Source organism: Molothrus aeneus, chromosome 2, assembly GCF_037042795.1.
Source record: "Molothrus aeneus isolate 106 chromosome 2, BPBGC_Maene_1.0, whole genome shotgun sequence".
Taxonomy (NCBI): Eukaryota; Metazoa; Chordata; class Aves; order Passeriformes; family Icteridae; genus Molothrus; species Molothrus aeneus.
Window position 1 is genome coordinate 37,665,733 of NC_089647.1, and position 14,750 is coordinate 37,680,482.

At 45.6% G+C, this 14,750-nt stretch overlaps 1 protein-coding gene across 1 annotated transcript in view; it reads left to right on the forward strand.

The window, feature by feature from the left end:
* Positions 1-14,750, forward strand: part of AMOTL1 (angiomotin like 1) — a 54,133-nt gene that overhangs the window by 22,137 nt on the left and 17,246 nt on the right. Inside the window, exons 4-6 of the mRNA XM_066544714.1 lie at positions 2,634-2,910; positions 6,951-7,095; positions 8,186-8,275. Of these exons, the coding sequence (XP_066400811.1) occupies positions 2,634-2,910; positions 6,951-7,095; positions 8,186-8,275 (512 nt within the window). The remainder of the gene's footprint in view (positions 1-2,633; positions 2,911-6,950; positions 7,096-8,185; positions 8,276-14,750) is intronic.

Sequence of the window (14,750 nt, forward strand, 5' to 3'; positions counted from 1 at the left end):
GTGGAGCATCTTTTGCACTGTGTGACATCCCTCACTCATGATGTTATTTATTGTTTAGATTTTTGAGCAAAAGAATATTCAAGTCCCATGATGGGCATCAGGTCCCTTGCCAGGTTTGCACACTGGAGCACCAGAAGGAAAGGGGGATTGTGGGGATGGTGAGAACTATGTGATGGTGGGGATGGTGAGATCTATGCCCATGATCAGAGGGCTGGAGCACCTCTTCTGTGAAGACAGACTGAGAGTTGGAGTTGTTCAGCCTGGAGAAGAGAAGGCTCCAGAGAGATCTTACTGTAGCCTTCTAAAACTTAATGGGAACTTAAAGAAAGCTGGAGCAGGACAGTTCTACCAAGGCCTTTAGAGACGGGATAAAAGGAGATAGCTTTGAACTGGAAGAGGGTAGATTTAGATTAGACATAAGGAAGAAAGTTTTTATGCTGAGGGTGGTGAGGCACTGCAAGAGGTTGCCCAGAGAAGTTCTGGATGCTCTGTCACGGGAAGTGTTCAAGGCCAGGTTGTTTGGAGCCCCGAGAAGTCTCATATAGTGGAAGGTGTCTGAGCCTGTGGCAGGGTGGTTGGACTAGATGATTTTTAAAGATCATTTCCCACCCAAGCCATTCTGTGATTCTATTCATTCCTGTGTGTTTTGTTGTGAAGTGTCATACAGCACCTCCCTGGCTTCCTGTCTTTTATCCTCTTTCAGTAGACATTTAGCTCCTTAGTTATTAGCCTGCACCTCTGCCAGAGAACTAATATGCCTGGGACTGAGAGCAAACCCTTCTGGCCCTGGGAGCTGCCAGGGGGAATGGCCCCTCTCCTGTGCTCGTGAGCCGCACCCGTGGATGTTTAATTTCCAGGAGAGACACAGCCTTAGAGCATGTCTATGGTAGGCAGGTCAAAGCCATCTCAGTGTCAGACTGACCTCAGCACAGCTTTCCTCACTGCTGGCTGCATGAAGCTCTGCTGGGATCTTCTTCCCAGGAACACTGGTCTGTACTTCTGACCAAGTTAGCAGAGTACTTGTGTTCGGTTTTTCCTCCATTTCAGTACCTTTCTGTGCCAGAGTGGATGCATTGAACAAAGCTGGGATAAGAGTGTGGGACTGAGTGTGTGCTGTGTTGGGAGCCTGGAGATTTGCTTTCACTCTAGTTTGGACAGAAGATTAAGGCTGAATTGCTGGCTTTCTTTGCTGTCGTGTGGCTTGGCAGGGACAAGTTTGTTAGAGCAGTGCTGTTCATTTTCTAGGGCAGGATTTTAAAATTACCTTCACTTTTCAGCTTTGTTCTGCTGCAGTCAAACAAAGTGGTGGGTTATTGTCAGTAGAATTAGGCCAACACTGAAGGCTTTTGAAAGTCCTATTTTGAGAAGCTGTGTAGGTGCTAAAGACAACAGTAACCATAATTACTGTGTATTTATATAGCACAAAATTGTCTGTCTAAGAAAAAGCATTCATGGTTCTTTGAGGCCCAGTGGGGTAAATATGTGCATTCATTATGTCTTGTGCTGTGTGTAGGGTAAAGAAATAAAGGTAATGGTATCCACAGCAAGCCTAATAGCTTGTGGTTACATTAAAATACAAATCCAGAAGGTGCTTGATTGCAGACTTCAGGTGGGGTCCAGCAGCAAACTTATTTTCCAGCCAGACTGGGCCCTGACCCTGAGGTACCACATGGTGTGGGTTGAATCTCTTTAGCAAGATCAGTGTAGAAATTTCAGAACTTTGGCATCAGGGCTGAGAAGTGGCTCAGCCTGTGCACAGTGAGATTTTGCCTGGGACTGCTTCCCCTGGCTGAGGCTTTGAGGGCTGCCTGTGCAGTGGAGGGAGGGATGGAGATGGGTCGGGTGAGGGACTCTGATCCCAGCTGGCTGTCAGCTCCAGCCTTACCCTCACTGCTGAGACATCCTCCTGGATTATCTTCCAGCCACTGCAAATTATGATTTGAGTGTATTAAAAAGCTGCCTGCTGACAGCAAGCCTAGCTCACAAGCAGATCCACTACCAGCTCACTGCTTATTCTTCCGTGATACGAGTCCGGTGAGTGATAGATGCCCTTAATCGGGGAGTGACACAATGAGGTCTGCCACTGGAGGATGGCTTTCATGGCTCACTGTGATTGAATGGGGCTGTGCCTCCAGCAGTTCTGCAGCAGCACTTCCTCTTCTGCTTGCTAGAGCCACTCAGGGCTGCTGCTTTGCTCACATCACTTCCTCTTGCCTCCCAACTCAGCTGATCCACTGGTCTTGCTCTGGGCAGGGAGTGGTGTTCGAAGGGTGAGTAATACATCCCTTGTGTTTTCTTCAAGCCTGCCAGCTTATGCTTCTCAGCCATAGTGTTTGTGGGAAGGGGAGGCAGGAAAGGCTGGTGGCTGCTGAAGTATTAGCTGCACACCTAGGCAAAAACGCTGGTTTTGAGTCAGTGCTTCCTTTATGCACTCATAGCAGACATGTACGCCACTGTCAAGAGCAGGCAAGGAGACAATTTACCCAGTGTCTGCTGCAATTGTTGGCATTTAGGAGTCGTGACTGTCCAGTTAGAACACTATTAATGAACCAGGCAGTCACTAGGTGAAAGCCCCCGTACGCATTTCGAGGGCGTGCGGCTCTAACGCTTCCCCCATGTGTGCTTTCCCACAGCCGACAATGCCAGCCGCCCTTCCCGCCGCCGCCAGCCCAGCAGCACAGCCCCATGTCCTCGCAGGCCACTGCTGGCCCTCTGCTCCCAGGCTCCTTGCCCCCACTGCCGGCCCCCGTGGCTGCCCAGACCCCAACGCTGCCGGGCCAGCAGCTGACACCCGACGCCTTTGCCATCGTGGAGCGGGCGCAGCAGATGGTGGAGATGCTCTCCGAGGAGAACCACGTGCTGCGGCAGGAGCTGGAGGGCCACTACGAGAAGGCAGACAAGCTGCAGAAGGTAGGTGTAGAGATTGGGATGGTTATCCCTGGCCAGGATAACCATCTTGGTGCGTCTGTCTTTGGGCAGCTGTTTTTCATAGTTGCGTCACTGCAGTGGGGATGCACCAGTGGCCACTTCTAACCACTGCCTCTCCATGGTGGTTTCACAGTAGAGCCTTGTGGGCTCTACTGCCTTTAGGATGAAACAGAGCAGTCCATCAGATATCTCTCAAATAGGTATTTTCCCCTTCCATCTTCCATGCTGGCCTCACTGGAGCTTTCCCTGGAAGTCTCCCATGGGCAGTATGTTCCTGGTGCAGCAGGGTCCTGCACCATCTGCACAGGGGTTAGAGATGCAGGTGAGAACCATATGAAGAGCACGTTCTTATTTGTCCCAGGCAGTCTCGTCCACCACAATAAGCTCATGTGGTGCTCCACACTCTTTGGAAGTGTGACAGCCACCAGTGGGGTTGTCCATTGTTATGAAATTCATGAACTGGGTTGTCTTAAATGCTTTCAGTTACTGCTCCTTGAGTTTCTAAGAACTGATGTTAGACATCCATTTGAACATGTTGGTTCTAAAAGCACTGTCCCCTTATCTGAAAGAGCCATGTGATAAAGATTTTGCTTGAAACCCATTTTTCTAAGAGATCCTGCATGCTCTTTTCTATGAAAAATGCAGGTTTTTCCAGCGGAGAAGGGTGATGTCTTGCACACTGCCTGGGGTGAGAAGATGAAGAGTTGTTTCTAATGAAGTAGAAGTTGCTTAAAACTGAGGCTCACTGAAGGCAAATCAGAGATGCTCCCCAGATCTGCTGGCTTTGGGTCCTAAGAGCTCAGACCAAATAACTTACTTAGGACCCTGTACTACTATTTCATTTATGTCTTCCTACCACTTATACACAAATGAGCTTAGACTGCAGGTCTTTTCTCTCTGAATTTAGGAGTCTATATAGGAGCTCAATTTTTTTTGTATGCTGTGTGGATCAGGGAGACACCCTTCAGAGCAGAAGAAGCAGCTCTCAGAGACCATGTCCCAGCTTAGGGAGAAGCTTCTCCTTAGCTTTGGGAGAAATTTGTGACAATCTGTTCCAACAGATTAGGAAAAAAAAACAGATTAGGAAAAAGACCAAGTGTTTTGTGGCTGCTGTCCTTTCTGCCTCCTCTGCAACAAGATGAGTTGAGTTTATTCCCAGAATTTCCTAAACTTAGTTAAAAAAATTTCGCAGCAACGCTAACTATTCATGAAGAAATCTGCAATAACTTTATTACTGACTTCCTGTGGCCTTTGTGGGCAAAAAGAAATATTCCAGCTATTAATTTTACAAAAGCTGCATTGTTCAGTAAAAGGTATTTAAGTGTAATGCCCTATAAATATTCTGCTTTCTTTCACCCTCGGAAATGGTTCTCTCTTTATCTTGGATGCCCTGCAAGTCTATTGCATCAGGCACCCACAGAAAGGTATTCAAGCATGGGCTGAAGTCTTACTTCAGTCAATAAAGTGTGGACTTGAGTCCCATTGACTTTGGGGGAATGTAAGCGGAGTATTAAAGTGAAACACATACTCAAGTGCATTCTTTCTTCAGGAAACCAAATCTCTAACACATGCTATCCCTCCCATGCTGCTTTTGCTGTGTTTGAACACAAGGTCAGGGCAGGTCTTCCTCAGTTCCCACAAACATTACCTCTGAAAATGTGATTGAGTTAAATTATGTACTTTGGATGTGAAAACTCTTCCCTCTTGTTGCAAGTGGAAAGGTCAGGAATGAGTACTTCTTGTTTGTGGATAACAATTTTATTCTAGGTAGGATGACCTTCCCATCACTTTTATTCATTACAGAATAGGGGAAGAAGTTAGAGAAAGTCAGCCTGGGCATTTGTACAAACAGCTCAGTTCTGAGGGTTGTCACATTCTCAGTTGTGTGTGAACAGACTTTTTTCTAGAGAGGTACAAGGTGCTGATGAGTCTCTCTGCTGTTTGATGAGTTGCCTTTTTTTTTACCTAAAAAAATTGGAAGAGGAATTGTGTGCATTTAATTTTGAGCTTTTTGGATGATTTTCCCTTTTCTGAGTAGTGTTACCTGCTGAAGTTTAATTGCTAGGCTGGGCTGGCTCTTCCCCATGCCACATGTGTGGGTTGTTTGAGTGGGTTGGCTCCAGGAACTACCAGGCAGAGAAAAGGCTGAATTGTTTTTTTTTCCTCCATGGAAGAAGGAGAAGGAAATCCCAGAGCTGTTGAGAAACGCCAACACAATTTATGGCTGTTCTTCTGCTCTCCTTTAATTTTGTTCAGTGCTGATGGAGCACTTGCTACAGGAAGTTTTTGCCTCCAGGGCTGTAGGCGGTGTGGTGATGTGTTTTGGGAAATACCAGCATATAGAGGGCCAAGCAGAGTCCTTGTGGTAACCAGCTGCATTGGGCCAGACTGTTAGGCTGTGGAAAGCCACTTTTGTGCTGGCAAATCCGCTCTGCTGTGGTAGGAGCTGTCTGGAGAAAGCATCTTCTCCTGCAGATAGTGGCTCACCAGCTCCCTGAACAATTCAGAGAGAACCAAATTAAAGCATCTTGCTCAGGGCATTGTTCATATGCCTCTAAAGCACTGAAAGGCTGGAGGCATCAACCACCTCTCTAGAGAAAACTGTTCCAGGGTTTGACCACCCACTCAGTAAAGAAAGGCTTTCTCATGGCTAGTCTGAATCTCCCCACTTGTTTCAGCTTTTGTGCTTGTGAACAAGCTGGAAGCAGAAATTGGGGAAGGTAATCAGGTTTCCCCTTCATGGCTCTGCCAGGCTTTCTTGGTGCGTCGTTTGGAGGTGCTGCCTGCCCACAGGCTGTATCTTGACAGAGTGGCTCCAGCATTGTAGGAGGTGCAGGTCCAGGCTGCTGGAGCCTCACTGTGGGTTCCTACACACCCAGTGGGGTGACAGCTCCAGTGTCCCTGGAGCTTTCATTCTGCAAGTGCTGCAGCTGGAAAATCATGCCTGAAGCTTACTGAGAGGAACCTAGCTCTTTGGCAAGTGGCGGTGAGCTTGCACCCTGGCTTCAAAAATCATGAATCTGTCCCACCCATGACTCAAAAGACCAAAAAAGCACCAGATTTAGAAAGGTAAGTGGGAGGCCATGTGTGTCTTTTGGTTTTCCAGCCTGTGCACATTATCAAGCCTTTCTCCATAAACACAAGGGCCAGGCATGCAGGAACAGATTCCCACATCAGCATTGATCATCTCTGCAGCAATAATTTAACCAAAACTGTATCACTTAACATGATATTATCTTATTAAAAGAGTTGGATGGATTGAGCTAAACAGCAAAACTCTACTCAGGACTGTTCTTCTGTCAGTCTTTTGGGCTCAGGTCTTAAAATGCAAGTTCACCACTAAGGGATTCCTCTGCATACCTTGCCTGCAGTTTGCCAGATTTCAAGAAGGTGAAGTTAAGAAGATTAAAAACCCAAAACAATTAGTTCTGTTTGTTACAGAGAGTTCCTCTTGTATAAAGCAGTCTTCAGTCAAGGATGGAAAGGAATGGATCAGAGTAGTTTAAAAGTGACTGGAGGCCAGAGCTGAGTCTAAAATAGTGGCATTCAGAGCTCAGAGATAAGTTCTGGATCAGGGATCTGTTGAACAATAAATGTTGCCTCCTACACCCTTTCTAGGAGAGAATACAGCCCACACAAGTACACCATTTCTTGTTTTTTCTGCTCTTGGGTGGCATTAAAGCAGTCACCTTGGTCATAGACCAAAGGCAACCAAGCAGTTCCATCAAGTGTAGCCCACCTCAGGCTTTTTTTGGGAGCTGCCGGTGGGGTGTCCTGGGGTGTTGTGACATGGTGAGCTGCCCCACAGGGTGTTTATGGGGGTCCCCAGTGCAGGAGCCACCAGCATTGCTGGGGCTTCATGCCATTGTCTGACCGGGAGATCAATCATTGCAGAGTTGGTGGCTGGCGTGACACTGGACATGAGCATTGCCTGACCCCTTGTGTTATTGGAATGTGCTGGGCAAACACTGGAACAGGACACATTCCTGCAGGGCTTTAACAGGAACTCTCTCTCCTTTCAGTTTGAGATTGAGATTCAGAGGATTTCAGAAGCTTATGAAGGTTTGGTGAAGACCACCACTAAGAGGGAGTCCCTGGACAAAGCGATGAGAAACAAACTCGAAGGAGAAATTAGGAGACTTCATGACTTCAACAGGGATCTCCGTGGTACGTTACAGTTGCTTGTGGTTTTTTTCCCCCTTTGGTTGACATGGTGTTTCACTAACAAGCTCCAGAGCAGCAGGCTTTAGAGGAGTGGCTTCACACAATATGTAGATACACATCATGAGAAATAAGGCCCTGCTCATTGGCATTAGACAAAACTGCTGTCACCCTCCTGGTGGCAAAAATACCTTCTGGCAAAGTGTAAGAATCGGCTCCAGATGGTGCCTTTGTGTTTAACACTTGAAAATATGGATTTGACAGTGAGGCCACCAGTCACAGTATCCTGTTGTCTCAAACTGAGACACCTGCCCACTCCTAAAGAGCTAAAGAGCAAATTGTAATGTAGAACAGTGCTGTGTTACCCATAAATCTCCAAGATCAATGCCTTCACAGGTCAGTAGCCAGTATCAAAGGTTATCTCTTTTTTTAAAAACTTAAATTTGAGGGTGTATCCTTTTGAGAAAGTTACCCAACATATCCTCCATTTCCTATCACCCATCCAGGTTCCTTATGGGGTGTACTTGGGTACTCACTGCTCCTGCAGTGAGTTGCCTTTTTCAAGCTGACTTATATTTTTTGCAATGGTGTAAGTGGGACACATTGTCTTTTTGAAGGGGGGAAGTTTCTGAAGGCAGGACCTTTCCAGGGGAAGCTGTCCTTGGCTGCAGAAAATGCCTTCTTTCCCAGGGCATCCCCAAGGAGTGGTGTCATTGGGCTGGGGGCTCCTGTTCCCCAGGATGTCTTGCTGCACCAGGGGCAGCTCTTCACTGCAGGAAAGCAGCCATCTCCTTACACAGTTGGGTAATTCAGATTGCAAATGCCTTGTGCATTTTGAGTAGTGTGAGACATGATTGCCTGGGCATGTCAGCTGTGAATGGCAGAGACTTTCTTCCAGTTTCTGTGAATCTGAATAACACAGCTTCATGGAAGAGGTCAAAGGCCTCATCTTTTATGTATGTGTCAGCCTCCATTTTAATATCCTCCTTCAGAGAGTCTATTTATACTTCTCTGCTGGCATGCATCTTATTTTCTTGGTTGGCCTACAATTTCATATACATATATTTATACTTGAAGTATTTCCTGTTTTTTGCAGAACGACTGGAGACAGCCAATAGGCAGCTGGCCAGCCGAGACTTCGATGGGCATGAGGATAAGGCAACAGAGGGCCTTTATGCCACTCAGAGTGAGTACTGTGCTGATCTGTTTGGAAGATGCAGATATATATATATATATATATATATATATATATGCATATATACATGCACACATATATACATAGTGGAGTGGAGGTGAATACTTTGCTATTAATTGTTATTCTGCTTGTGGCTTGGTTTTACTCAGCTTATTCATCACACAGTCTTGTTTAAGCTGCAGACTGGATTGTTTGGGGTAGGGTTTTTTCCCTCTGAGCACCAGAACCAAGCAGTGGGAGTTCATGGTAACACAACTTAGCTTATTTTTGATAAATATTTATCTGAAATTGTGAAGTGTTGCTTGCAGAGATAATCTCTAAAGATGCATGTTTTTAGAGAAGCCAGATTCTTCTCTTGGCTGGGAGAAGCTCAGAACGAGTTCTGCTGACTAGTTATCAGTGCCATGTTTGACTAACAGCAGAAAGAGCAGAGCTCAACCATGCTTTTTGCCAAGGACTGAAATGACAAAGATTTGTCAAAGTGACAAAGAAGCAAGAGCTTCTATGCTACGGAAGCATGCATTCCCAATGCATGGTAGGCTCCCATAATGACTGGCCTTAGTGCTGCTGATTTCCTTGCCATGCACTGATGTGTGTGTGACCATCCAACCTGAGCAGCTGGATGATGTGTGTGGCTTCTTTTGTATCCTAAGCATCTTCAGCATGCTTCCAGAAGGGCTTGGCCCTGCTGGCCAAGCTGTGCAGTATCTTGTGAGCTGAAATCCCAGTGAAGGTCATTGCTGCGTACAGCTCATCCTTCTGTTTTATCACATCAAGAGCTTCCTTGGAAGATGAACTGCAACTGCAGTGCAGAACCATCCACTTCCATTAGCATTGCAGAGTTTGGTACTATTCCACATGCCTTACCACCAGCCCTGCAATGTCCAGCAGTTGCTCCAAATGCTGGAGAGCCTTCTCCTGGCTCCCACCAGCAGCAATGATGCCAGCACAGCTGATTGTTTGGTACACATGTGCACAAACCAGAAGAGAATCTAGTGATCTTTTCCATGACCTGTTAGCTTTGTTGTATTAGCAAATGGCATAAAGGTGTGCAGATACTGCTGCAAATGCAATGGGATGATCTCTTAAGGAAATGGCATTGCTGTATAAATCTTGTCATCCTCGGGAAGAGTTCAGATGGGATAAGCTGCTCAGTAGAAATTAGAGACTGGGATCTGCTCTCTTCACGTAGAGACAGCCTGGCAGCGTTGCCATATGCTATTAGCTACAAGGAAGAGTTAAATCCCCAGGATGGACTCGGTTTGAGTTCTTTTCCAATACATAAACATGCTCTGTGCTTCTGCTGATAAATATCTAGCAGTGAAACTTTGTGCTGTGCACTCAGCATATTGCTGCAATCAATTCACAGCTTACAAACAAATATAGCTTTTTGGATCCTGTCACGTAAGAAGGTCTGGATGCTTGGAGTGTCTCCTGGCTAGGCCAGTGAGCTAAATGTTACTAATGCAATGCAGAGTGCTTCCAAGAATAGAAAAATGGGCACATGTAAAGCAGGTCCTCTTCAGTCATGTTCTTTGGGCTGCTGGGATATGCACAGTACTGACCTCGATATCAGGGTGTCTGCCTAACAAACACCCCTCTCAGAGTCCATAAAAGGATCTGCTTGGAAATCCTCTGTTGCTGACTGCATTTATACTCTGATGTTTGTGTGTGTCTGAGTCTTCCACTGGGACAGACTGTGACTGGGGTTCGACTGTACCTCACTGCTGACCTGAGGGTTTTTGCAAGCACAGTTTGTATCTTCCTCATGTATTTTAATAGGATGCACAGCCAGAAAACTGAGAAGAAGGAAACTGAGTTTTAGCTGCTTTAAATACACTGAGATTGAAATAGTCATTTTAGAAGAAGAGAAAAAGGTTAGTTGTGAAGGTGATGTTTTGGTTTTATTCTGAAGAGTAGCAGGTTATTAAGTAAATGCAGGTTAGTGAATGCAAATCTAAATTTTCATTAGGAAAGCAAAAGCAGATTTCTAGTCCCTATGTTTTTGGAAGACAGTTGGGAAACATGACCCAAGTTATATAAGAAGATTCCAACATCCATAGTTTCCTAAAAGTTGTCATATTTAAGCCACTCTGGTGATGAGCTGAAGAAAGATAAGATTATTGAGGCTGGTAATACTGCATAGCAATTTTTTTATGGTAAAACTCCAGTATTGGGAAAGACTCCCAGAAAAAGAAATCTGGCAAGGAAGGATGTTCAAGATTCCTCTCAGAGCTTTCCATTAGCAGTACAGCAGTGCAGAGCAGTCATGCGTTCTGAGATGGAGACTGCAGGTGACAAAAAATCTTATTCTTTGCAATTATAATAGACAAAGCCAGGCCACATGCCTCTGAGTATTGAGTGCTAGGCAGGGCTGGACAATACTCACACCATATTAGTTAAAAGATAATTATGTGATGTTTTGTCAGGGAAAAGGGTTTTTTTAGGGAAAGCCATGAAGCAGCAACTGATGGGAGACATATAGGCCCATACAGGCAAGAGAAGAGACACTTAGGAGGAGGCTGAGAGATGCTGTGGAAAGGAAGAGGCAGGAAGATTGAGGATGGTTTCAAGGACATAGGGCTGAGAGAAAGCTTACAATGCAGCTTATTATCCTCATATCTTGGAAAAAATATGTTTTGGTGGAGTGTGAGAATTCTGTCTGTTTTTTTGGGATTTCTGAACTATGGGAGCACTGTTTTTTCAGGTGTCTGAGAAAGATTGAGGTCTGTTCCCATCCACATGGCTCCACATCTGTTAGTGGGGATACATGGACAGTTTTAGCAGGGTGTTGATAAAGACTTTTGCTTTGTGGGAATGTTCAGTTCATGTGCCATGAATTTGTGCATATAGCTCTGTCCCAAATATCCCAGGCAAAGAAAGGTTCCCATTTCCAGACCGGAAATAATCAGGAAATAATCTGCATTGCTGCTCTAGGCCTCCTTTGGCCCAGCTTTGTCAGCATCAAACCACAGCTGCAGAGGACTGAGTGAGGCTTGGGCAGATGGACAGATGGACAGCAGTTCTGCTGCTCTTCTGCAGGGAAATGTCTGGGCCTGGCAACCTGAGTCTATTTAATTTGTAGAGAATGTAGTAAAGCTGTGGAAAACCTTCTCCTGTTTGGCTGCTTGGTATAAATACTGATTGATTTCTTTTACTTATTATTATGGGGTGGATACCAGCTGCTGAGAGGTCTTTGGAGCAGGCAACAAAGTCCTGTCCTCATTTCAGGTTCCTTCTGACAGTCAGTCTGGGGAGGCTGTTGGAGCATGAGGGCCCATCCTGCACTTGATATCCCCTGTCTCACAGCCATGGCTGTTTGGGAAGGTTGGGCCACCGGAGTTGGTTGGGACACAGCTTGATCTAGGTGAGCAGGAGAGGTGACTCTTGTGCCCCATCCTGATACATCAGCTGGTCCAAGGGTGACTGGCAGCAGCTACCATGGTGTACACCTGTGACCAGGGATGGCAGATGACAGAGCTCCTCCACACACTTGCCATGTCAGGAGCTGCAAGAGTGATGACAGGCTAAAGAAATCCCTCAGGTTTCACTGAGGAAAGGCATGGTCACTGGAAGGCATCTGTGGAATTAACAGCTGTGAGTGAAGAGCCACCACTGGGAAATGAAAACCTGCATAAGAGAAATTATTGGGAGCTCTGCAAGGGTTGTGCTATGGGAACCACTTTTGTTTGCAGAAAGTCTTCTGCAGCCAAATTAGTCTCCAGTTGCTGTAACTTGATATATTTTCTTCTGCCAGCAGTGGTCATTTTGTAGTAGCAAGGACTGTTGCCACTCTGCAGCATCAGAGCAAGGCAAAAATCAGCTTGGGATGTATTGAGATGGTCAAATAAGTTGATACTCGGGTGTAATGTGTGCTAAGGTGGGAGTCACATCTGAGTTACACTGAGTCTGTGTCATCTCATGCCTGTATCTTTTTGTCTAAAGTTTCCATTTCGAAGCAGATTCAAGACTTGTCTACTTTTGATGCACTTGCCCAGCCTGACAAGTGAGAAAGCCTGTTTGAGAAGTACTGAAGCAGCCTTCTTGCTTCATCCTCTTTCCTGTACCCAGCTGAAATACAAGTGTAATATCCATGGTGTGTGGAGGTACAACAGTCAGAGGCAGTCTGTAGAAAACTGTGAGATTACAACTGTGAGCTGCAACAGTGAAGCCTTTTGGGAGCTGTTCTGTAATGGGGTATGGCAATGACCCAGCAGAACACAGAAATAGTTATTAATTAGAGTCCTTTAGTTGAAAAGGTGTATGCAAGAGTAGTGTAGTAAAACAGTGTTTTTAGACCTTAAGGATACTTTGTTTGCACTTGAAGAGAATTTAAGGTATGTTCAACTAAGTCCTTCATCACTAAAAATTAATGCAAGTAAAGAACTTATAAAATGTGTGTCTAGAATTTTGCAGGATGAAGCTGACACAGAGAAATGTTGAGAGCTGTTCAGGAGATTGTTCTTGCTAGCTTTCTAGTGGTGATTATTTTGTGTATTTGTGTATAATTAGTCCTCTTGGCAATATAGAAAGCACAGTGCAACAGGGTAGGCTGAGGACTTCAACTTCCACGAATGGAAACTGAAAATGAAGATCCCAAGTCCTGTTTTGCTATGTTATCCCCATGTGTAATGTGAAACATGGGTTTCAAATCCAGAGCAGAGCATGTGTGGTCCCAGCATGAGGTGGTGGAGTGGAGGGCTGAAATTGCATTCGTCTTCCAGCTTCCTCACCCTCTAATGACATTAGCTCACTGATAATTTGCCCAGATTTACACTTTTCTACAATAGATACTAATGTTCCTACTGGCTAATCTGATTGAAGTAAATATTTTTGCATTGAAGGAAGAGATCTGCATGTCTGATATAAAATCCCATGCCAACAAGGGAAGAGGAAGGCCACCATCATACCAAGATGGCTCATGGTGGCAGTCAGTGGTGCAGTGTCCACAGCACTCACTGGACTTTGCCTGTGGGCTTTGCAGTGACCAGCATGATGATATTGCTGCCAGCAGTTTTTATGAGGTGCTGAGTTCCTCCTGGTAGGATAAATGAGAAGATGGGTGGGTGGGTTTGGGCTCACCTCGTCCACGTTTGCCTTGTACATATGGCTCAGCTTGTGTCCATCTCACCTCACTGCAGGCACCTGCTGATGGTGTGTGAATTAAACCTGTTCTCATCCCACCTCACACTAAGGAAGAATGTGGCCCTGCTGGGGGTAGTTCAGGTCTAAAATGGAATGACTTTGGCCATGAGAAGTTTTCTGACCCTGCTTGGGGGAAGGTGGATGGTTGGGCTTCCAGCTTGAGTGGCCACATTTGGGTGGCGTGGGCTGGGTGTTTGGGGCAGGTTTCCCACGTTTCAGTGTTTTTGAAACAACTTTTCACTTCAGTTAAAAAATAATAAATTATGTAATGCTATGTTTTAAAAATCAAAAATCAAAACAACATTTAATTGATGCCAAATAAATTTTTGGAGGAAATTTTCCTTCCTGAAGGTTTTCCAAGTATCTATTTTTGTTGTCATTCAGAACAAAGGCCAAATTTTGAAATTTCAGATGTTTCAGAAACCTCGATCCCCTGCTCACTTCAGTCATTAACTGTTTGTGTTCTGACATCAGGATCCAGTGATTGGCCTGTGACTCTTGTGTTCCCAGAAATGGCTTCTCAGCACTGTCAGGGCAGAAGCAGATGGAGCCAAGCATTTCCCCACACAGCTTGCCAGAAAAGTCAATTTGTTGCTGAAGACAAAGACGTGAGCAGAGCAGACTGAATTTAGCCAGTTGTTTATTTTTTTAATGTTGTTTTAAATCTTACCCAAAAAGGGATGATTTTTCAGCAGAGAGGTTATCTACATGCTTTAGTCTCATAATGCTTAACAGAAGGGGAGCACTGGTCACTGGATCCTTAAATCCTACAGGTCTGGAAGGTCACCCAGGGCCCCCATAGGCCTGAAATGGCTCCCACAGCCTCCCTTTTCTTTGCATGGGCAGAGGATGTGGGTACAGAGGCTTCCTATCATATTCTTTGTTACTGTTTTCCCCTTTTTCCATTTTCAGGCTGTCCAGCACAGATTTGTGTTTACTATTTGGCTTCTTCAATTTTCTGTGTGTCCTGATCTCCATCTTTGCAAATAAAAAGCTTGAGGCACAGCACAGCCCACATCCATGGAGCTGAGGTTTCTTGTCCATTACAGAAGGCAGCAGAATTGAAGCTGGCAGCTCTCAGCAGCTCTTGATGTAGGGTGTTGTGTAAAAAAGGGGTACCTGGTGCAAGCCAACATGTTTCTGGGGGATGTGCTAGCAGTTCAGCAGAATGGAAAGCTGTGAGGCAGTGCTGGGGGCCACAAGCTCTGCTGGTGCAGATGCAGCCCAAGCTGCCCCTGGTCTCTGCTGCTGGTGTAAGGCTGGGCACTGAGGGGTTGAGCCCTGGCAGTAGAAGCTCCTTGCCTGCTGTGTCTCAGCACTG